This window comes from Dermacentor variabilis, chromosome 2 (genome assembly GCF_050947875.1).
Source record: "Dermacentor variabilis isolate Ectoservices chromosome 2, ASM5094787v1, whole genome shotgun sequence".
Taxonomy (NCBI): Eukaryota; Metazoa; Arthropoda; class Arachnida; order Ixodida; family Ixodidae; genus Dermacentor; species Dermacentor variabilis.
In genome coordinates, this window is record NC_134569.1 from 54,748,729 (window position 1) to 54,773,601 (window position 24,873).

Consider the following 24,873-nt stretch of genomic DNA (forward strand, 5'->3'; position numbering starts at 1 on the left):
CGTAGCTGATATATTAACAAAACAAGAAAGACGCAGAATAAAAAAAAGCAAAAGAAAGAAGAGCCGCCGTGGCGTGGGGAAGAGTGCTCGTATCGCACCCCGGAGGCCTTGGTCCGACTCCCACCCTAACCGATATGCACGAATTTTTTGTTTCGAAGTCTAATATTAATTCATTTCGTTTAGAGGAACCTCCCTGAGAAATTTGACGTCAATCCAAGTATCTTTTCGGTGTGTTTTTGCTCTTTGCGCCGTCGGCCGTTTTTGGTACCATCTTTCGCTCATGCCGACGGATTTTCGCGTAATGGGGTAGATAATGCGTTCGCATTAATAAGGGGAACCGAGGAACTCGATTTCGCGGTATTTATAACTGCGCAAAAATACAGTGACGACAATGACGCTAGGGAATGCATACAGCAAAAGAGCTCTAGCGCTATTCTTAATTGAAAAGTAGTATAGGAAAATGAGGTCGGAACGACAGCGTGCCGCTGGTGGGCGTCGAGCCAACAACCTCTGAATTACGCGTCTGGTGCTACACACGTTGTGCGTGTGCGTGCGTGCGTGCGTGAGTGCGTGCGTGCGTGCGTGTGCGTGTGTGTGTGTGTGTGCGTGTGTGTGTGTGTGTGTGTGTGTGTGTGTGTGTGTGTGTGTGTGTGTGTGTGTGTGTGTGTGTGTGTGTGTGTGTGTGTGCGTGTGTAATTACGTCGAGCAGCGGCCTCTTCTCAACGATGGCCGTTACGCAAATGTATACTCGTCAACCTAGTAGCTGTCATCGTGACAACCTATAGCTGAAAGCACATATTCGCAGAGCAGGAGTACAAACAGACGTGATTTAAGTGATGACGCAAGAGATTGCTTAACGCGTGATGGACAGCGAGAAAGACGGGCCATTAAAAGCATCCGTCGACGGCGCAGTTTCGCAAGTACGAAGTTTAAAGGATCGTAGCCTAATGACGAAACGGTTTTCTTTTCCTGTGTCTGCGTAACTAAACACAGTACATACATAGTATCTCTTAATGTATTTGTTGTCCCGTTTATTACCGTACATGTATTTCAACACATACATATCCCATAAGCAAGTCTTTCAACTTGATATCGGTTTCGATTTGTTCAGCTGCATAAGAAGTGGCATACGTGGTGTAGCTTATATACCCCCAAACTGCAATCCACTTAACGTCATAGAAAAGAAATTCCGGTTAATTCATTTACTTCGGAGACAATGTTGATTCACATTGCGTATTCATGGAAGAGATATGGCGAAAGCGAAGGCTTTTAACTCCCGTGTCCAAAATAAGTGTATGAATGCGAGCAAAAGGGGTACATCTAATTTTATGCTCCACACTTGAAAAGTCTCTTCAGTACTCACAAAGGACAAAACAAAAGAAACGTATAAAAACTAGCAATGAAGGCGCCGTAGCAATGAGAAGGTCTTAGAGGGAAGATATATTTATAGTTTCCTAACACACGTTTAAAATGAAACGATTGTCGAGAATAGGCGTGTACGTGTATTCGCAATAATGCATCGTAGAACGGCTTAAAGTTTACTCAAACAATCGTCGCCCTCCAAGTTCAGATCGTTTGCTTTCTTAAATTAAGTTGTACCGGAAGCTACATGAGTGACAGAAATGTTTGGTAAAGTATTTAAGGGCTTGGCACATATAATAATATATCTTGTATACAGTTAGACTTCAGAGAAAGGACATTCTTCAAGTAACCTCTACGGAAGAAATAGAAAGTGCCAGACGAACAAAACGTTTTATGAAACGAAGAAAACTAAAGCACTTGTACATGGGAAATGGACAACGTCAAAGAGCCAACAAAAAAACGAAATCGGAACGACATGCCTGGCATAATAGAAGAGCAGTAGTTGTTTTGGAGTCAGACTACTGCTAATGCTAGCGGGCCGGAACAGGTTTGGGCTACGTGTGACCTGAGGAAGACGCATCGAGTGGCCAAACGGTCTAAACATGCAAACCTTTGACTTCTCTTCGTAAGTACGGTTTGCCATCGGCCGGCCGCTTTCAGTGGTATTATATCCGACATCACGATAGGCTAGCTCCCGCTACTGCCAACAGTTCTAACCTAAGAAATTTTTTTTATCAATAAGGGCACGGATTGGGGGGGGGGGGGGGGGGGCGCAAGAGACGACAGGTGTAGACACTACGGCCAAACTTTCTGCCGCTTGTGTTTTGTGCATAACCTGTGCCCACAGACAATTAAAACACCAAATCAATCAATGAATAAAAAAACAAACAAAGAAATAAATAGGCATCATCACCAGCCTATTTTTATGTCTATACTGCAGCCCGAAGGGGTCTCCCTGCTATCTCCAATTACCCCTGTCTTGCACTAGCTGATTCCAACTTGCGCATGCAAATTTCCTAGCTTCAACCTAGTTTTTCTGCCATCCCCGACTGTGCTTCCCTTCCCTCAATCAATACTCTGATCCAATCAGTTGCCATAGTGTTCTTCCTTTAAAAAAAAGGAAAAAGGAAAAGAGTAAAAAAAAAACAACCAGTTGGGCTAGACAGTTAGGACACTTTCATGCTTGTTTCACTGAGTAAATCCCAGGTAGGCTAAAGCGAAAACATTCCTCTTAAAAGAAGAAAAGACCCGCATTTCCAACGTTTTTCACTTCCTTAATATTCTAACTCGTTTACGCAAAGTCATTTCTTGTCAATCGACAGAAGACAGCAGCAAAGGAATGAACTCGTAGGGTTAATTGACACGCTTCCCGCCCGTTTGGCGCTACGAGAAGACGATCGCTGTCAAATTCGTGCAAACACTAAGCACTTCGTTCGGGTAAACGCAGGGAGTATAAAATCCACATTCACAAAAAAAAAAAAAAACACGCTTCACATTCAGCTTCTCGGAGCGCGCTCGACAACTTAACACCCCCACCCTTAATCAAAATGAAAAGAAAACGATAACTGAACAGAAAAGAAAGCGTAAAGGTTGCAAGTCCCTTAGAAAAAAAGGATCATCGCTACGGCACGCGAATCGGTATGCGTACACTCCCAAGCGCATAAGCCGACCGAGAAGCACGACCGTAGGTTTCAATGCTGTGCCGGAGAAGAAATGACTCGGGTGAAGGAGGAATCGAAGTGCGCACACCGGTGCCCGAGGGTGTAAGCTGAGATGATCCCGCTGGAAATGTTTCGACCCGTTATCCCGCACGAAAGGCGCCGATAAAAAGCAAAAAAAAAAGTTATTCCAGATCTGACGCACAGCGAAGCGTTCGTGAAGGGGTTAATTAAATGCTATAAAAGTAAGTGAAATGCGTACATCCCGTTCAAAGTGTAATCTAGTTCACCGTTTACGCTTACGCACCTCTCAGCTCCCAACTTTAATTTGAGGCAGTGTTTACGCACTGCACGGCGTTTAAAGGCTAATGTCCAAATGCGCAATTCAGGAGGATGCACACTGTGAAACGTTCACGTGAGCGACGTTACCAGGAAGAAGGCGTTGTTTGATGTATGTCGAGGGAAAGATGTCCGAGGAGAGGTTCGTGAATTCATTAAAGAAATTAAATTATGGCGTATTACGTGCCAAAACCACTCTCTGATTATGAGGCACGCCGTAGTGGAGGACTCCGGAAATTTAGACCATCTGGGGTTCTTTAACGTGCACCTAAATCTAAGTACACGGGTGTTTTCGCATTTCGCCCTACCGAAACGAGGGCGCTGTGGCCGCGATTCGATCCCGCGACCTCGTGCTCAGCAGCCCAACACCATAGCTACTGAAGAACCACGGCGGGTTCGTGATTTCATCTTGCGCTGTGTACGAAACGGCGGCGACAGGAAAACACGGAAAAGCAAACCGTGCGCAACGGTTTCCCTTTCCTCGCCTTTTCGTACACGGCGCAAGGTAAGTATACCTGGTAGACAAGCTTCCATAGAAGCCCATACGTTCAAAACATGGCGGTTCATCAGCGGCTCATGGGGCTTAGCGCCATCTTTGTGACGAGGAAACACTTCCGGCGGAAGAAAAAATCATGTGACGCCATATCCGTTAAAAACCAAAGTTACATCATTTTGTTCTCAAAGGCGCGAAACTTGTTTTGGTGGCCTGCCATTAAGAGCTGTATATTCAAATACCCCGCCATTCTACCTGATGGCCGTTTCGAGCTTTCAGCGCGGAAAGTGATGCAGGAAAAGGTCTGCCGTATGGGTGTCGAAATCGCAGCCCTGTATAGAACATACTTTCTTTGTAGGCCAAAGAAAGCTTTAGGTGTAAAGTTCCGGTCCTATCGTCGGACGCCGAGCCCGTCGGCCTGCGCAGTCACATGAAAACAACTAAACAATTATCTGGCGGTCGTAACACACTACTTTTGACTGAATAGATTAAGAAACGATGGAGCTACCCGCGTCACCAAATTCACACAAACGTCGACAAGCAAAACACACAACGTGTCAGGAGGCGTATTGTAACAGAGGAACTTTGCGAGCGCACCTTTCTGCACACTTCAAGAGCTGCATTGCATTGCAAGTGATAGTGGCGTCAACTAGCCCCCTTCTTACGATGGGCGCTGAAAGAAAGGTATTTATTGATAGTGATAAAATAGAGTTGTCTTTTCATTACTCGTCACGAATATCTGAAATTGATTAGGAATTTTATTTTCGTAGAATGAATCTGTGTCTCGCTTTAATTTAAAAAACGCTTTTTTTTTTTCAAATGTTTTGTTCACTCCAAAAATAGTCGCGCTTCAGTCGCCGCTCCCATATACCACCCTTGCTGATGTCGGTGACGATTTGTTTTGAACCGCTTTTCGCCCGAAGCTTCGCGACCTATTTGAATCGACCTTGCACGGCGCAAAAAGATAGTACGAACAACCACCAAGTAGCACCTTTCATCGCCATTATTGCGGAAAGTGCGACAAATATGTAAGCAAAAGTTTAGAGTTTCTATACCAGTTGTATCACATAGTGTTCTGAGTGAGTGGCCTAGACTGGTAACACACCCAGTGACCCCCCCCCCCCCCTTCCCCAAACCAAGCTGTTGTCTGTACTCTAGGTCTTCAAACATTGGAACGCGTCGCCAGCGCCTGTAGCGTATATAGCGCCGGAACTTATGGAATTACACGATGACTGGTGGCCGCGGAAACAGCAAGGATCCGGCGGGAGTTCGGGAATCATAAAATTCGAGCCGAGAAACGAGCACGAAAGCATCACGGAAGAAGTCAGCCGCCAAATCGCGCGGCCTGGACGCCTTCTGAGAAGGGCCCAATCAGGATCGTAATGCTATATAAGGCCAAATAAGGAGATAAGAAAAGGGGAAAGAAAAAGAAGTGAGAGAATATTTCGAAAGTTGCGCTGAACACGCTTTCTTCCCAAGGACAGAAAAAAGAAACATCGACGGAAGGAAGAAAAAAAAGGGGGGGCGGGGGGGGATGGGGCATCTTCGATTGTTTTTTTTTTTTTTTCGCTCTCTCTGTTTTACAGCCCCGTGAGGCACGTTCTTCCACCGGAACGTATTATTGAGACGAGACTGGAATGGCGAAATAGGGAGTTGCAGCGTTAGGTGAACAACAACAAAAGAAAAGACAGAATAAAATAAAGAAAACGGCCTGACGCCCTCATGCAACTTAGAATGGGATGGCAAGTCGAAGCTGTGGAGCGCTTGATCGCTCGTTTTTCTCGGTGGTAGGATTTCTATTTAATCCATGCCTTTCGACTCGATTCTCATTTTTTCCCTTCCTCTTTTCTTTGCCACTCTCCTTTACTTTTTTTTTCTTTCTTTTTTTTGTCACTGAGCTACTTACTTCTCACCGAAAATGACGTCGAGACGTATGTCAACGGAACGCAACCATCTCAAGAACGCAATCAGGCAAAGCTCGCGGAGAGTTTGCGCTGATTGGCTTTATATCCCAAGCGGCGGAAGTGCGAGCACTCAGGCGGAATGAGGACGAATGATGAATGAACTGACAAAGAAGCTTGAGAACAAGTTAAGGACCGCGCAAAGAGCGATGGAACGAAGACTACTAGGAGAAAGAAAGAGAGCGGTTTGGATCAGAGAGCAAACGGGTATAGACGATATTCCAATTGACATCAAGAGGAAAAGATGGAGTTGGGCAGGTCATGTAATGCTCAAGTAAAACTTTTGCTTGGGTAGTTGGTTCATGCTTGAATGTGTAAAGAGCAAGACACAATAGAACAGGACAGAAGAAGAACACAAACGACAGGACCTTGCTCTTTACACATTCAAGCATGAACCAACTAGCCCAAGCAAGAGCTTTACTTGCGCATATTTCTGGCGCCGGTCCTGTCGTTTGTGTTTTTCTGTCCTGGTCTATTGCGTCTTGCTCTTTACACATTCAATCATAATGCGCAGGTTAGATAACCGTTGGACCATTAGGGTTACAGAATGGGTACCAAGAGAAGGGAAACGCGATCGAGGACGACAGAAAACTAGACGGAACGATGAAATTCGGAAATTCGCGGGCGCTAGTTGGAATTGGTTGGCGCAAGACAGGGGTAATTGGAGATAGGGACAAGTCTTCGTCCTGCAGTGGGCATAAAACAGGCTTATGATGATGATGATTATGATTCTCTCGTTCGCAACACAAGCCTTTCTAGCTGCTTTTATTTTTTGGCTATGACATACGAGCGCAGACAATGACAGCACAGGCTATCTCGGGGACAGTAGCGATCAGCGCTGCAAACGATTGCGCGAGAGGATGATGACCTTTTTTCCTTTGGGGGGGGGGGGGGGGGGGAGGGGAGGGGGAGACCGGAGGAAAAAAAGAGAGCGTCAAGGCCACAAGCTACGAGTTGGTGCCTTCCAGTTAGTCGCAGTGCGGCATGCGTGTCTGCTGGAGTATCACGAGACACAGGTGAAAATACTTAACGGGAAGTGAAGATGCAAACTCCTTGCCCGCAGGTCTGGCACCTTGCTTCAACTAACGGGCGAAAGGCAAAGTGACAGGCAGTGAGGAGGTGCACGTGGACAAGGTTTAGATGCGTAAGCATTTCTTTGCTTGCTCAAGGAGAAACACTGTCCGTCCATCCCGTAAGATGATCGCTTTCAATATAGGGCCCGCAGCAGCGAACGAATTCACCTTCGTACTGGCTACGCGATCTAAGCGGAGAAAACACAGCACCCACGAAACCTATCAGCACTCGCCGCACTATCTGCCCCCATCGCAGATCCCTTACTAGATAAGGGCCCGCGCGTCTCGCTTCAGCTAGCACTAAGCGGCGAGAACAGAGCGCTTACGAAGCTGTCAGCACTCACCGTACTATCTGCCTCTATCGCAGATTGCTTTCCGGATAAGGCCCGCGCGGCCGCGCCATAAGAAGCCGTCGCCGAAGTACGGTTGATCACGTTTCATAATGGTTCGACTTGGATGGATGAGACGCTAAAGAGCGACAACAGCTTATAGTGACCGGAACGTCATCAGTGCGCCTGGTACCGCCACCTGCAGTAGTTTGCTTGCGCCATCAATCCACCTTGCGCCGCCGTCCGCAGCAGTTCCGTGTCTGCCGCAGTGCTGTCGTTTATACTCATCGGATCAAGTTTCATGACCTTCCTAATGACACCGGGCTGCGTGGAGATGAGCAAGTCGCACAATGATTGCACATACTTAGACAGCTGCCAGAGGAGTTTCCGCGTGACTCTTTGGTATTGTTGGAATTTGTTCTTTGGGCGCGTTGTTCACATTGCTACGGGATAGTATTTCCAATGACGAAGAGCCGAGCAGTAAGAAGACGACGACGATTGGAAGCTAGCGCGGGCTGTTGCCTCTTGGCCACCTGCCGCGTATTGCCTTGTAAATATACTTGTAAATAGCTTTTCGTCGGTGTCTTCCTACGTAACAATATTGTAGCTCTTAAGTTTGTTCATTAAGCAGTTCTTTGCTCCTGTCAACTGTGGCTACCTCTTCATGGTGTGTACTATACGTCGGACCTCGCAAACTTTGAGCCCCTACATGTCACATGCGTGCGTGCACACCACGTCAAAATTTTACGGGCTTCGAGACCACGATAAACATCTAAATTCCCAACTGTATGTGAGCGTAGCAATTAATACCGTACACAGCGTTATGCTGTTCGCATAAAATAGTACAAGTTATAAATCGTAATACATACATACATACATACATACATACATACATACATACATACATACATACATACATACATACATACATACATACATACATACATACATACATACATACATACATACATACATACATACATACATACATACATACATACATACATACATACATACATACATACATACATACATACATACATACATACATACATACATACATACATACATACATACATACATACATACATACATACATACATACATACATCGCAATTTGGTACAGGACTTTCGAGTCGGTGCTTCATCGCTTGCTTTTCGCAATCAAAGCTCAAAAACAAAATCAATTATCATGACAGCCGAAAAGTACGGCTAAACGGGGAATGCTAAAATTAAAAGACATGAATATTACTCAAGAGCCCTGGTAGCATGATCACAAATTTCGTTGCAGTACCAAAGGCGATGTGCCACTGATCCATTTCAATCGAGCACTGCGATGCCATGTCTTGCGCGAACAGCCGCTACCCACGAGCGCGTTTTCCTGCTCAGCCACGGCCATGGTCCTATATGCGTTAAGGCAAACGTCTTTTGATGATATTCGTTCACGTGTACAGAGCTAGAAAATAATGAGGAAGGCACTTTCTGTACGATTTCTAAATCTCGTTCATCCGGCGGATCCCACATTGTGTACTGTCCTGCTGGTGCATGGAAGTGCCCAGAAAGGGGAGGAAATTAAGAAAGAAAGAGAGAGAGAGAGATGCTAATGAAACCATCAACAGACCGCGCTCGTTGAGGTGCCTGCATAAATGATGACGAAACAGGCAACCACGGCACATCCCGCGGGACCAAAGTATGCGTGCGGCGTAATAATGACTCTATTATACCTCGGCTGCGCCTCGTTGTCACGCGGTGTGCTCGCTGATGGCCTCACTATTACCGCAGCCGTGGAAACGCTGCCGAGTGCAGTGCCACAGCGCTGAGGAAACGGAGTGTGCTTGTACCGTCATTTCGGCCATCGGAGTAAGACCCGAAAGGTACTTAGAAATTACTGAGGCGCCGTGACCAGGAGCTCTCCGCATTCTCCCGTTACTCGCAGTAGAACTGTTCCAGAGCAAGGATGTTGTTCACTGCAGCCTCTTACGTTACATATGAAAAAAAAGAAGAAAGAAATGGAACAAGAAACCATGCGCGAGGTTTTGATAGCATACGTGCGCTCGCCGATGGTGCGGGAAAACTGAATTCATGGCCATACCTGCCAAAGGCATGGTAACTGCGTGTGTTAAGCATTGCCACTTCCAACGATTACTTTATCCAAACAAGTGGAAAGCATTGCAGTTCAGGTTACTTCCCTGACCAAATACACATGCACTGCGTTCGAGGTAGACTTAAAGCTTAAATACACTTCGCTTGTATTCCCGGTGAATAGAACTGACTGTCGTTTTCATCTGTAACAAAAAAAAAATGGTTTGTCAACATGCTGCACTTGAACAGCAAATAGATAGAGGTAACACCGCAATTAATCGAATACTGAATGACACCGAAATAAATAGAATCGAGGAATGAAACTTGCAAAGCCTTTATTGTGACCTTTCTCATTTATAATTACAGGTACCCGTGCTGCGGACCATGAGGTGAACGAGGCCTCCCTTCCCATCCACCTTGAAAGCCTTCGCAGAACAGTTCCCCGACCACTCCTCGAATAATAATAATAGAAAAGTCGTACCTGCACCGCTACACGAACCCCCCCGACCTGAAACAGTGCCAAAGAATACACGCAACAACAAACCAAAACAATGCGCCAAACGTGAGCAGGAAGAGCGAGAGCCACAAGAGCCATAATACCAGCACCGCCACACAGCAGCGCAGGGCATGTCTCAGTCGACGATCCAAACGAACGACCCGGGTGTCGTTGGCCCTCGGGGACCTCAGGACACCGACGCGTTCCTCGATAAGTCACCAGCCGCGGGGGCGACGTCGGCGGCCGAGGCGTCGCCGAGGGTCGGGGACCGCGGACGAAGCGAGCAGCACCGCGAAAGCAACCACGTTCAGGACCAACAAGAAGGCATCAGCAGCAGCAGCAGCAGCAGTGAAGTGCCTGCGGGCCACCACCACCATCAACAGCAGCAGCAGCGCACGGACAGTGCGTCCCGCCAGAGCCCCAAGCGGGCCTTCAGGGCGGACGAAGACGACAGAGAACGGCACCACGCGCCGGGACGCAGGCGGCACTTCCGCAGCGAGAGCTGCTCACCGGAAGTGCCGAACCGCAGCAGCAACGGAACCGGAGCGAGCAGTGGCATCAGCAACAACAACGCGCGCGACGACGACACCGCCACCTTCAAGAGCCCCACGCGGTCGCTCATGGACAGCAGGGTGGGCTTCGTGGTGCCCATGCGACCCAGGACGCGCAGCAACCCCAAGCCCCCGCCAAACAGGACGTCCCGGGAGTTCGACGCGGTCCGCGAGGTCGATCAGACGACGACGTCACCGGCCGCCGTCCGACAGCCGTCGTTCGCCGCCAGCAACAAGAGCTCCTCTCTGGAGAGTCCCTCCAGGGGACACCCGCAGCAGGCCTCGACGACCTCCAGGAGCCTGGAAGAGAAACTGCCCTCCTCCTCGTCGCTGCCGCTGACGATGGTAGCGCCGCTTGTCTCTTCTCCACCGGACCCGGCGACAGCGAAGCTGGCACAAGAGGTCATCGGCAAGGACCACAAGATTCTCTCTTCCAAGGAGCGCGAGGTGATGCTCCGCGAGCTCACAGGCCAGGCGGGCGGCAGCTTCTCCGCCCTCGAAGAGCCCGTGCCGGCGCCGAGGCCCACCACGCTCCGGCAGCGGCGCCTCATGTTCTCGCACCTGACCGCGTCCGTGGACGTGGACACGCGCGAGAAGCCGTCGACGCCGCCGTGCCTGACCGCAGCGCTGGCTGGCAGTGAGGACATGCTTTTGTCCGAAGTGTTCAACAACTCGCAGCTCGCTTCCAGCCTCGAGCAACTGACGGGTGTCGCCAGAAAGACTCTCCGGAAGCGGGCGTTCGTACCGCCGCTACAGGCCATCAGCGCCGCCACCGCCGGCAACGACAACGCCGCAGGGCAACGGTAAGTGGTAACTGTTAACGGTAACTGTTATACGTGGACTAAGTGCCGTCACGTTCTTTCATAAGCAGACGAAGCTTAGCCACATTCATTGACGACCGAGTCTCGGAGAGGACTAATTAAAGTTGCCGTCAACAGGGGTCGGTAGGGAATGCGAGCATTCAAGACAGTGCAACACGTGCTCCGTGTCAGAGAGCTACATAAGCTTCACGAAAAAGAAAAATGGTGAAAGAACAGTTCCAGTCAATCCTTCTTCGTCTTCTGCAGAAAGGGTCAACGCTATTCGTGGTAACACCCCAACCCCAGAACGCGAGGACGATTATTAGCATTGAAAGGAAAGAAAGAAAAAGAACATGAATTCCACTACGCAGATAAACGTAAAAATAAGGGGTAAATGCCAAAAAATAATAAAATGCGGTAGCTACGAGCACCAACACCGTTTCTTAGCGTGAAAGCGAATCCCGACGTAACTGTATTGAACACCCTAAACAAGGCCTTGGTGCAATGCAGTCCTAACGAACGAGAGAATTTAACCAGATCATGCCAACAGTGAAGACGTGTACCTGTGTTGGCCTGGTGCAGTTCTATTACGTAACTACTTTAATAAAGTTATTAAGTCATCACTTTACCAAATTGCTTCATACTAATGATGCATAGAACCAAAAGGGTCAAATAAGTCATACCGGAGATGATTCCCTCCCACAAGAGAATGTCGTAGCATACTGCAAAAATTAGGAATACAGATTCTCTCAATAGAAATCGATCTATGACACGTCTACCTTGATTTAATAGCGCAGTAGTCCATACAGTACTGAGGTAAGGTGCAAGATATATCATAAATGAAACGTCTTGATGACCACAGACGACCGATAGCGTTGTCTTCCCCCTTCGTTGTCTCTAGATGGAGTTATTGGTGCAGCTCATAGTGCGTGATAAAATTATTTGGCTACACCATACACACGCGGCTGTAGTTATCATCGCGGAACCTAGTCTATAGCAGCTCGTGCCGCCGTATAAATACTGCAGAGGTCAGGTTCTAACCATGGGCAGCTGTATTGGTTTTGTTTTCATTTATGTGACGTTAAAGATGGCGGTCAAGTTCGCAGCAGACACCTGAATAATTTCTCTATACTGAGAATTACTATCGCCGAAAGCTGCTTTCATGGTTTTCTCGTTTTTCAGCACGACGTCGCACATGCATGCGTGATTGTTGTTGCCCATAGCAACGTACTTCCTGGCACTAGTTGAAGTACTAAGAATAATATATTGCCGGTTTCTGGTGAGCACGTCGCGATCTTATTATAACAATATAACAAAAAATAAGTACACGCACTATTAGGGCACAGTAGCGATGCTTTGTGCGCATTACAGTCGCGACTGAATTGTTGATCGCCCGTGTTCAGGACGGTAGTTTTGCTCGCAGCCGGACTCGCCACTCCCGAAATAAAACACTGAGCGAAATGAAGATTGCACGAACGACCGAGGCAAATGACTCAAAGGTGCGGCACAAATCGAACAAACACCAATACGAGGAACGAGTCGATGAATCGCCATTAAGAGGGCGAGCTAACGAACGAACCAACCACCACTGGTAAGCGAAGCTGGGACAAAACGCGCTTGCATGCCCTGCGTGCTTCGTCGAGATGCACTAGCTCTGTAGTGCAGCGCCGTTTACCGATGGGAACTGTAGCTCTTCGTTTAGCCACCTCGTTACCGCTTTGCTCGTACCGCGATGCCAACGATCACGCCATGTGCCTCGTAGTGCAGGCAGGAGAAATAAGCGCGCTATCGAGACCGCGCCAGACACTCTGCGTCTTGCACGAGGTAATAATCATCTCGCGCATTCGTCTGGCCACTTCATCGTCCCTCGCAGCCGCTACCAGGGGTGACCAGCAGCGCAATACGCAACCGCCGATAGGGAAGAAGAAAGCGACCCTGCTTGACAAAATGAGAGCGTAAAATAGCTTTGTCACTTTCGTTCACGGCGAAGGAGCGTACTCGTCTGCTGCGCCTCTGCACTACTTCAATGCCGTACAGTGGTAGCTGCTTTAGAAAAGATTCTGGGGTTCTACGTGCCAAAATTGCGACAAGATTATGAGGGACGCCGTAATGAGAGACTACGGATTAATTGATTAATTTAGATCACCTGCGGTTCTTTAAGGTGTGCAGAATGCACAACGCACGGGTGTTCTTGCATTTCATCCCCAACGAAACGCAGCCACGGCGGCCGGGATTCTATCCCGCGCCTTCGGGTCTAGCATAGCAACGACCAAGCTAATAGACCACCACGGCGGATTTGGAAGCTGCTTTCTGTAATATCATCGCAAGCAATTCTCTCAAACAGTGGTTTCCTGCAAGAACTACCGATGATCTCAGCAGAAATTGACGCATTACTTCTTTGTCACTCATAATCTTGATCACTCATAAACGTCAGTTCCGCGTTGCCTTTGGCAAAATACCGAGCCGCACAAAGTTATCACCCAAGTGGACGTCGTCAGGCGTTGCGGGATAATTACTGCTTTGAGGCAGTAACGACACATGGAACGTCTGTTTAACATCGAAACACAGGCGCCAACCCACTAAAACGAGGGGTAGAATATTTTAACTGCACTAAGGTTTACTTTCATTGTTAATATACACTCCGACACTATGCTCCTTTTTACGTGCCATCCTTGGTGTCAGTTCGGATCACTCGCAGACTCGTGGCAGCTTTCTAAATCCCCACGTGCTATTGCGGCTGCGAAAAGGGGCTTACTCTCTCTACGTGCTCAGCCGTCTCTGCAGGAAACAATCTGCAATACTCATTCACCTATCTACTCCTTTACCGTACGCACCGGCGCGCGAAAGACAGGAAGACTATCAAACGTCACAAGCAGCAAGAAAAAGGCTGCGGCAACACCATCACCACCAACCGGAGTCCAGATCGTAAGCTCCTATATGCCCTATCCCAGCACCTCATCTGCCGCGGACACCACGCTGGCTTCGTGCACAGGGGACCCGCGTCGTCGCGTTTATATTAGTGTACGCGCACGCCCCGTATATACCTACGATGTGCAGATCATCGCCTGCAGAGAATAACGGCCGCAGCTCTGGACGTCTATATACCACTCGTGCGGTATATAGACGTGTCGCGCAGCGGCAGCAGCAGCTGCAGAACAAGCAGAAAAAGACAGGGGCCAGGCGACGCAGGGCACCACAGGAGGGCGCGAAGATAGCGACGGTAAATCATCGGCCTATAAATACCGTTATCGCTTTTCCCGCGAACCACATAGCCCTCAGGTAAGTTTCCCGGGCCGCACCAAAGGAAGCTCGCGGCCTGTCGTGCCACGCGGATGCTCGCCAAAGCACAGCAACAGAGCAGGTAGAGAGCTCTCTCTCTCTGTCTGACAGGCCGCCAAATAGCAATGGGCGCGGGAGGGGATGCCGTGCGGGTTTCGGGAGGAAGCCACTCTTTCTGTGCGGGAGTGTACCGTACGTGCGCGCGTGTGGGTGAGCGAATCTCCTATAACCCAGAAAGCTGCAACGTGGAATCGATGGCCCCCACACTCACTACGTCCATTTTTGTTCCGGACCCGTCTGTTCCCTGCGAAGTCCTCTCTCTCTCTCTTCCTTAGGTGGCCAGTACCTGAGTCTCTTCGTCAGTCGTGGTGGATAGACTTTTTTCTTTTTTTCTTTTTTCTTAGCATTCTGCTTTCTGCTTGGCGCATCTTGCGAAACTCTCGCATATGGCGTCCTCACGACGTCGCGGGCGTGATTCGCTCGTTATACGGCGCCTGAGCACTGGACTTCCGACGTCCAGCGACGCTTTCGACGGCGCGAAAAGTGTGAATGAACCCCCCCCCACCCCCCCCCCCCCCCCCACCCCCGAAAAAAAGAGTGTTAAACGCAGATTCAAAAGGGTGCGCGGATAAGAGAGATAGAATGCCAGCTTCGGGGAGAGGGGGAAAAGTTATGTCTACCATTTCCGCGAGCCACCACGAACGTTGCCTACGTCGCGCTCTTACGTGCATACGTCAAGCGTGCTGAGACTGAAGGCGTATTACGCGCTTAGCGGCATATATAGAGGACGCGGCGTGACCTACAGGCGATGATTCCAGCCGACGCGCACCTCAACGCGTGCCTCGTGCTGCAGTTGCCCAGGTGACATTATTCAGAGCGGGACACAACGAATCGCCCCTTTGTTCGGGGAGGAATCCCACGCATTTGAGGTAGATGCCTATACGTGAGGTGTCCCATGTAACTCGAGCCAGACTTCCAAAATGTGCAAATGCCACGCACCTCGGATATCGGATAAATTTTTACGTTACGCCAAATTAAATAACTAATCCTAATTATTTAATTAACTGCTTAAATATTATGATTAGATAAAGAAGTGTAGAAAATTTTAGAGAGAATTCTTCGGCAACCTGTAAAACTCCCGCGTCAGCTTTCTGTTGCTCAATACGTGCTACATAAAAATGTTTTTCCAAGCATTAGAGAAGCCCGCGAATACATACAAAGTGCCTTGAGCGGCCAGTCGGGCGGCAATTTTTCGTGCATTTGCGGGCCTCTTTCACGCCTGGAAAAACACTTTTATGTAGCATGTATTGAGCAATATAAAGCTGTATCGGGAATTTCTCAGGTTGCTGTACAATTTTTTTCATTGACACTTTTCATCGAGTTATAATGTTTGAGAAGTTGATTACTTAATTAAGACTAATTATGTAATTAGGTGGAATGCAATAAATAATCTCAGTATCTGCACGCGGCGGCAAACAGCATTACCTTGGTTCTGTCCAGCTACGTGACATTTGCATATTTTTAACGTTTGGCTCAAATTACGTGGGACACCCAGTACAGCTTCCCAGCTTTATGGGTACCCTTGTATAATCATGTTCTTGACGTTTTGCGAAAGAAAGAAAGAAAGAAAGAAAGAAAGAAAGAAAGAAAGAAAGAAAGAAAGAAAGAAAGAAAGAAAGAAAGAAAGAAAGAAAGAAAGAAAGAAAGAAGTAAAGAAAATAGAGAGAAAGGAAGAAAGAAAATAGAGAGAAAGAAAGAAGATGTTAGTTGGTCCAATACCTTTCGGACAAAAGATAACATTTGGAGATGATACGAGGCAGACGTATAGATAAAGTTAGGTCCCATTCTTCCCGTTTTGCTTTGTTTGATATTTCAATATTCTCTTTCTCTTGTTTGATTTGCACAAAGAGCCCAACCTCCGTTTGAGGACTGCCGCCGGCTCCTATCCTAAAGTCAGTGAGAACGATGCGCTCGGAGCAGACGGGTTGCGCAAGATGCTCATCTTGCACTCGGTACAAGCGGCTAAAGAGCTCAACAAATATTTTTACTCTTTTGTTTTTCTGCGGCTGTCAAGATACAAGCCAGGTGCAATGTCCCGTGCTTTCAGGTGTACTACACGTCGCAGAACACTAGTTGAATGCTTCATTCCTTTGTCGACTTCTCGAGAACGCAAAAGTGGAAAGGAGTTGTGTGAACAAGTCCTCCATTCAGAACCACGACTGGCTGCTTGTCAAGACGCCGTAACGTAACCGAACCAAATGTTCAGTTTAGAGAAGTTCGCAACACAATCTAAACCTAGCCAGTCACGACACCTATGGCTGAGAAAATCGAGTACCCGTGACCAATTGCCTAACTACACTTTCGCTCATGCTCCCCATTCCTAGCCGAAATTACTGCACTCCCGAAACGAGGCGTGCATCTCAAGTACAACACTGCTTGTTCGATCACCTTCCCTTACGCAGATTACACAGCCACCATATTGGTGATGCACTACGAAGGCCGCCAATTAACTGCAAGAAAAGACTGCTGACGAGAAGGAACAGACGGGCTAAAGCCCTTCTCCTGCGGTGTCTTTTACTAGCGCTTAGTTTTGTCTTGGCCGTATAAGGTACGTCTTCGTCGTCTTTATTGACTTATGCGGGGATACAAACATTTACGTTGCGCGGAAAAAGCGGGGACAGCAACGCTTCAGCCATGTCGACCGGCACCGCTAAGAGTTGATTGATTTATAACGAAGAACTGCTGGTAAATCAGGCGCATCACCAGCGTTTACGTACAGGCTTACGCTTCTGGCTGTTCGCAGGGTAAAACCTGCAGCACCGTGTTCGACCTCTCCCTCCTTGCATACCCTGTCGATTAACAGCTTACAGATTGATTGATTGATTGATTGATTGATTGATTGATTGATTGATTGATTGATTGATTGATTGATTGATTGATTGATTGATTGATTGATTGAACTTCTGTATTGACGGTTTTTCGTCAGTGACAGCACACGTTAGGCCGGTGCTACACGCACGTCAGCCACGTTTTATTTTACTTTTCTGAAGCACACACACTCTTCAGTATCGGCTTGGCGGGAAAGAACGTCGTGGACAAGGCTCTCTCGTATCGGCCTGCTTGTATTCGGACAAATGCGGCACCAGCAAGGAAACGGCTTCCCAGCCAGCGCAACCCCACTGCCGAACCAAACCGCATTACAGGTGCAGAGACGGTCGCTACTGCGCGCGTCTAGGCACGCGCACGCAGACGCCGGGCGAAGCCTGCAATCCGGTTATTTCGTTAACGGCCCCGCAGACTTCTGCTTGTCGTACGGTATACGCCGCCGGAGAGCGACGCAAATGGAAGACGCCTGGGAGCAAAGGCAATTCGCACGCATAGCAGGCAACCGGGAGCTCAGCGTTGACGAATCGCCCCACTTCTACGGGTTGGGATACGGAAACTCCGCACGGCCGCCTCTCACTTCCGACCGGCCGGTGTACGTATAGCGAGCGCTTCGTGCACGTGTAACCGGACGCTCCATAGCGGCTCGGCCGAGCCCCGTAATCTAGTTAGGCGAGCGGTAGCTTGTCGGTGCCCCCGCGTCATTACGTCTTTCTTTGCCGCCTCGTATCCGCAGGTTAGTTACCGTACCCACCGCGTCAGTGCGCGTCCGGTAGCGAATTTGCAAGCGCACGCTGCTCCTTCCTCGCTTTCTTCATAACAGTAACCGAGGCACCGGTGATTGCTACAGTTTCACTCATACGCCCACTTGCGTCCTCAGGATTCACTCCAGTTGCTCTCATTGCTTAGATCATCACTCGTGAAGAAAGAAAAAGATAGATAGATAGATAGATAGATAGATAGATAGATAGATAGATAGATAGATAGATAGATAGATAGATAGATAGATAGATAGATAGATAGATAGATAGATAGATAGATAGATAGATAGATAGGAGAAAACAGGGATAGGAAAGGCAGGGAGGTGAACCAGAGCAGCATTCGGTTTGTTACCCTACACAGGGGGTGGGATTTTTTTTAATGCATACAGGAGGTGCTTGCCTAGCCATACGACTAGCATGTTACTCCAGAAGAAAGAAAGAAAGAAAGAAAGAAAGAAAGAAAGAAAGACAGACAGACAGACAGACAGACAGACAGACAGACAGACAGACAGACAGACAGACAGACAGACAGACGGACGGACGGACGGACGGACAGACAGACAGACAGACAGACAGACAGACAGACAGACAGACAGACAGACAGACAGACAGACAGACAGACAGACAGACAGACGGACGGACGGACGGACGGACGGACGGACAGACAGACAGACAGACAGACGGACGGACGGACGGACGGACGGACGGACGGACGGACGGACAGACAGACAGACAGACAGACAGACAGACAGACAGACAGACGGACGGACGGACGGACGGACAGACAGACAGACAGACAGACAGACAGACAGACAGACAGACAGACAGACAGACAGACAGACAGACGGACGGACGGACGGACGGACGGACGGACGGACGGACGGACGGACAGACAGACAGACAGACAGACAGACAGACAGACAGACAGACAGACAGACAGACAGACAGACAGACGGACGGACAGACGGACGGACAGACAGACAGACAGACAGACAGACAGACAGACAGACAGACAGACAGACAGACAGACAGACGGACGGACGGACGGACGGACAGACGGACGGACGCACGGACGGACGGACGGACGGACGGACGGACGGACGGACGGACGGACGGACGGACGGACGGACGGACGGACGGACAGACGGCGTGTACGACTGGCATGTTACTCCAAATAACAGATGAGCAAAACAAGAACAAGGTGAAAGCTGGACAAAAACAAAAGAAAAAAAAGACAAGTGGACTTGTCTTTTTCAAGGCCTTGAAAAAGACAAGTCCCCTTGTCGAAACTTTGGCCCCAGCTTTCACCTTGTTCTCGTTTTGCTAATCGGCTTGAATTTCCATCTCCTGCCTGCTCCGTGTTTTCCGTCCAGATAACAGAGTGACGCACGAAACGACCCACTGAGGCATAGCACAGGTGAACATATATAACGTACGCAAGCACAACGGCTAAGCAACTACAGCGTCTCAACTGGTCAAGGTACCCTCACTAACCGAACCCAGAGACGATTGCTTGCTGGCCCGGATTCGTTTGCCCACCATGATGTGCACTGCGCGCCGGTGATCGCGAAACGAGCCGGACACGATCCCAAAGCGGAAGCATACCCGCGAAACTAGCATTTAACGGACACTTCTCTGCTGAGTAAGAAATAAGTGCGACGAATCGCGTTCCTTCGAAACTACATAATATTTATTTTTTCTTGATGCTTTACACTGCCCTCTCGCTTCATTGCAAGTGTGTTCAAGAGCATAGAAGATCGCTCCGGGAGCATCAAGCCGCACCAACTATGGCTTCAGGCCATTTACGCGTAATTACACGTGGCGTCTTTCCCTAATTTTTGCCGATATGCGCTTCCGGAAGCTTCGAGTAGCAGAGAAGTGGAGTGTGGCAAATTTCGTTTTCAGTGGCCGCAATTACCTTGAATTTTGCAGCAATGAGGCCACCAAAAAATATGAGCTGAAGTTGGGGCCTTCTAAAGCGAAACACTAGTAACTACTCTAGAGGCACATTAATTTTTTTTTAAAAATCACTATAGAATTTTACATCACAGCCTACAATCCTGTGAGCGAGGCCGTATAAGGTGGATACCAATTAATTTTGACCACCTGCACACGAAGCACTTAGGCGAACGTTATTTTTTTTTATTCCGCCTCCATCACAATTCGGCCATCGCAGCCGGAAATTGAACCCACGGCCTACAAATCTGACCATATATTCAGGAATAATAATTAAAAAAATCTACTCATGTCACTCGGCGATGCATAACAAAAGGGCTCCAACTGGAGATCTAAACGAATCCAGGCTGTTGTTTTCTCCACCTAAATGCTTATGCGTTATCCACAAACGTGCGCGGGTCTGATCTTCCGGAGTCAGTTCCGGCGCCCTGGGACGCTGAGAGGGTCTGCTAATCCCCAACAGCCGCTCTGCAATTAATCTAGGAGCTCGCTAATCCAGGTTCCCCACGTCCGAGTGGTACATCCGCAAAGCGGAGAGCTTCGTCCTGTAGAACTAATCCCGCGGCGGGAACCACTCTTGCGTGGTCCAGATAACAGCTCGAGCTCGGTCGTTGTTCGACCGCGGTCGTCAAACGAACAGGGGAGCTTTCCGCGTCGGCCGCACTGGCGCTCGATGCAGTGCGTGTCAAGTAAACATTCACGAACGGCCCTTACGCCCCACGACGCGCGTACGCGTACACAGGTGCATACGGGTTCTGCGACAGTGCGTCCAGATTAGGGAGCGAATCCTCGAAGGGGGATAGGATGAAAACGGGAGTATTCCGGGAGGGGAACATGTATAGTGGAAGTATTAGAGAGCTCGAACTGGACGTTCGCGTATTACCACGTATTACCATAGGACAGCTTTAGCTCGTTCCCCTCGACGATTACGTGTCGCCGTACGGAGACGTTAAGGTCAGCAGCCGCGCTGGTGGCGCCATCTTGTGGCTCAGTCTTTAAACAGAAGAGAGAGAGAGAGAGAGAGAGAGAGATTAGTGCAGTTACCTACTATAACCTCCTCGGCTGCTCCTATGGTGTGCCGCTATTGGCATAATCATTAGCACTCAGTCCCTTTATTATTATTATTATTATTATTATTATTATTATTATTATTATTATTATTATTATTATTATTATTATTATTATTATTATTATTATTACTTCTTAGCCTTAGCGTTAAGAGTGTCAAAGTGAAAAAAAAGGCGTATGTTTGTGAAGTTCACGTCGACTACATAATCAATTTAACATAAAGCGCATGCACGGAAGGGCCCAAGCTTTCAATTTATCGGCACTTCCACGTGCCATTGCTCTTTGGAATGATTTTCTCGACTTTATCTCATCCATCTGTGATCACCAATCATTCCATGATCAGCTGCGAAACATTTTTCTGAGTAGTGACGTCGTGGTTTGGGTCTCTTCAGTTGGTTTGCATTTCCATCATCGTTGCTCTTGCGGTATGCCTTGTTATTTTGTGCATCTTACATCAATGACATTTCTTGTACGATCCCTGTTTTTCTTACGATATGTATTGGCCAGATACGACGAATTCATGTTACCCATGGTATAATACTATGTTCCTTGCACCTATCAATATTTTTTGTTATCATTTGCTCTGTACAGTTTTTCCCTTTTACTCCTTGTTTTGCATCGTGGGTCGTTATTTGATACTTGTTCCAATACTATTTATGTTGTTTTTTGTCCCCCTTGCTCAATGCCCTTCTGGGCACTGTCAGCTATTTTGAATAAATAAATAAATGGATAAGTGTGGGCAGATGGTCACGTGGCAGAAGTACCAACATCAGTTGCACCTCGCTCCTCGAAGAGGCAGGACTTGTGTCGGGTGCGGTCCTGAATAACACTTTGCAATGCGGTAAAGGCGGTTTAAATCATGGATTTGGGACTCAAATGTGTGCGGCGTAATGCTAACGCATTTCTATGGCATTTACCTCTAAATTGACATTGATATTATATTTATAATTTCGGTCAGCGAGAAAACTCACGTGACACACACACACACACACAAAAAAAAACGTTTCAAATGCGTTGTAGTGGAACAAAGCGTCTTATAATATGTTGCTACAAGCGTTGCTGCTGACGTTGACTGCTGCGGTAACGCGTAATGTAAAAAGGGCACTACGTACGTGGGCAAGTTACTCTTTTTTCTATTTAAGGAATACTGGAATACCGGTACGTAGCAGAGAACAGCTGCATTGGTGACATCTTCACATGCTATCTTCAACCAACGCGGACTGGAATCGAATTACACTAGACGAGTATATTCCACGTCACTCCCGCGAAACATTTTGTGCGCATGTGAGGGAAATTACTCGCCTATAACGTGTCTCGCCCAAGTGGCAGTGAAAGTAAATGGCCAATCGGTAAGCTGCCCAGCAATAAAGACAAAAATATTCGAGCAGCGGTCACACCTCTGTCGCTAGAAGACGTATAGTGGTATAGCTTGGTGTCACTTCCATGCTTTTTGATCACTGAGTAAATTTGCCCACGGGTAATATGGTAACATCGCGCAAGCGAGGCCATTACGGAAATGTTACGATTATGCTTATTGTCAAAAAATGGACACTGAGGTGAAAAACACAGAGAGGCACAAAAGGAACAAACCGAACAGTACCCCGGTTTGCGCTTCCCTGTCCTTTCTTGCGTCAGTATTTACTTCTAGACAAGTATTTGCGACCCATTCCAGCAATGAAGTACCCGATGACGACACTCATGGTATGTTTAGTATTACGGGCACTAAGATAATTAAGTAAGATCAATTCGCATTTTCCTGTCCCATTCATATATATGCTCGTCGTGACTTACAAAACAAAATCGGAAGGCTGAGGCACCAGTGAAAGTCGTTGACGTTGGTGTCCATTTGTTTCGCTTCCAGTTCGGCAACTATAATTCAAGAGATGGTGCGCCGTCTAAGGAGTACAGCATGACAGTGTCTCCGTGTCAGTGCTTCAAACATACATAGCGCAGAGAGGAAGCTGTAGAACACATTCCGCACATGTTGGAACAAACCTGCACCAACAGGGATTTGGCGCTAAACTGACTAGAGCTAGTAAATGAAGTGCAGGATATAATCTGGAGGGCCTTCATGGCTGCGGAAGAGTTGTGCCAAAACGATGTAGAAATAAAATGCATTTCATTGCAAATACCTCTTGAGTATAACAGCTTTTTCCCAATGATCAAACAATTTAAACGCGCAATAGTTCAATGCATACAGTTCTTTTTTTTTCTAAACAAAGGAAAACAAAAGCTTACTGAATGTAGACAACAATACATTAGAATATAGTGTCCACTCCAGATTGTTAGCGCAGACCCAAGCAAAAAAAAAAAAAATGTCGGAATACAGATAATTTCATGCCGCCATCTTTGCCTTTAGCCCCCTCTGCAAATCCAAGGTAAATCGTGTGGTAACCTAAACAGTGATCTCGGGAACTAGACGACGCGTTGGAAGATCCATTTCCCTGATATGATGCGGACTAAACGTCGCTGACGTTCTGTAAATGCTCCCAACAGTAGACTTGACGTTTGTGGTCGCGTCCAAGGAGCGAAAAACAAAACATGTTCCGGTCACTTACGAGATGATGACGCACTGTCCCTCAGAGTCGATGATCATGTTCCGGTACATGGTGTCCGCCAGAGCGTAGATGTGCGGTGGGTTCTCGTAGGAGGCCTGCGGATAAATGGCAAAAATCAGGCGGCGTTCTAGCCTTTAGCTCTTTTTCGTCAAATACAGAAAGCCTGATTCGTTCATATTAGAGCGACGTACAGACTTGAGCACGGAACAGTGGAAAAAGTACGGAAATGAGAATTGAGGCTCGGAGGCGCGATCGTTCATGAAGGCGGTGAAAATCATTGATGCTTCACTACTTGGCATCGTTTTTTGGTTCCTGGCGCTGCTGGCCTAGCCTCACTAAGTGAATATGAGTAAGGGAACGCTAAAGTCTTGTACGAGAACTTAATTTTATAACGCTACGCGCTAAAATAATTGTTTTGTCCGTCCGTCCGTCCGTCCGTCCGTCCGTCCGTCCGTCCGTCCGTCCGTCCGTCCGTCCGTCCGTCCGTCCGTCCGTCCGTCCGTCCGTCCGTCCGTCCGTCCGTCCGTCCGTCCGTCCGTCCGTCCGTCCGTCCGTCCGTCCGTCCGTCCGTCCGTCCGTCCGTCCGTCCGTCCGTCCGTCCGTCCGTCCGTCCGTCCGTCCGTCCGTCCGTCCGTCCGTCCGTCCGTCCGTCCGTCCGTCCGTCCGTCTGTCTGTCTGTCTGTCTGTCTGTCTGTCTGTCTGTCTGTCTGTCTGTCTGTCTGTCTGTCTGTCTGTCTGTCTGTCTGTCTGTCTGTCTGTCTGTCTGTCTGTCTGTCTGTCTGTCTGTCTGTCTGTCTGTCTGTCTGTCTGTCTGTCTGTCTGTCTGTCTGTCTGTCTGTCTGTCTGTCTGTCTGTCTGTCTGTCTGTCTGTCTGTCTGTCTGTCTGTCTGTCTGTCTGTCTGTCTGTCTGTCTGTCTGTCTGTCTGTCTGTCTGTCTGTCTGTTTTTGTTTGTTTGTTTGTTTGTTTGTTTGTTTGTTTGTTTGTTTGTTTGTCAGCGTCAGGCGTAGAAGAGAGTATCATGTAACAGGAAAATGGGTTGCGGCGTGAATGATAGACCTTCGGTCGATCTATGCGATTAACGGCAGTAAAGGATCGGGGGTGGAAAACGACGGGAGAGAGAAATAAAGAAAAAAATGAAACCGCACTCACAGCGCAATGTACGAAACGCGATTGAGCGTCACTCTATTGTATTTTATTTGTTACCTACATTCAGCACTAGCGCA

General features: G+C 48.1%; 2 protein-coding genes across 4 annotated transcripts in view; one reads left to right on the forward strand and one right to left on the reverse strand.

Moving 5' to 3' along the window:
• The window catches only part of LOC142571891 (unconventional myosin-Ie-like), a 351,690-nt gene that overhangs the window by 261,101 nt on the left and 65,716 nt on the right, over positions 1-24,873 (reverse strand). For both annotated transcript variants that reach the window (XM_075680576.1, XM_075680575.1), the window contains exon 4: positions 23,650-23,744. In XM_075680576.1, coding sequence (XP_075536691.1) covers positions 23,650-23,744 — 95 coding nt within the window. The remainder of the gene's footprint in view (positions 1-23,649; positions 23,745-24,873) is intronic.
• LOC142571890 (uncharacterized) overlaps positions 1-24,873 on the forward strand; it is a 473,725-nt gene that overhangs the window by 117,828 nt on the left and 331,024 nt on the right. For both annotated transcript variants that reach the window (XM_075680573.1, XM_075680574.1), the window contains exon 2: positions 9,664-11,147. In XM_075680573.1, the coding sequence (XP_075536688.1) occupies positions 9,925-11,147 (1,223 nt within the window). In that variant the 5' untranslated portion in view covers positions 9,664-9,924. The remainder of the gene's footprint in view (positions 1-9,663; positions 11,148-24,873) is intronic.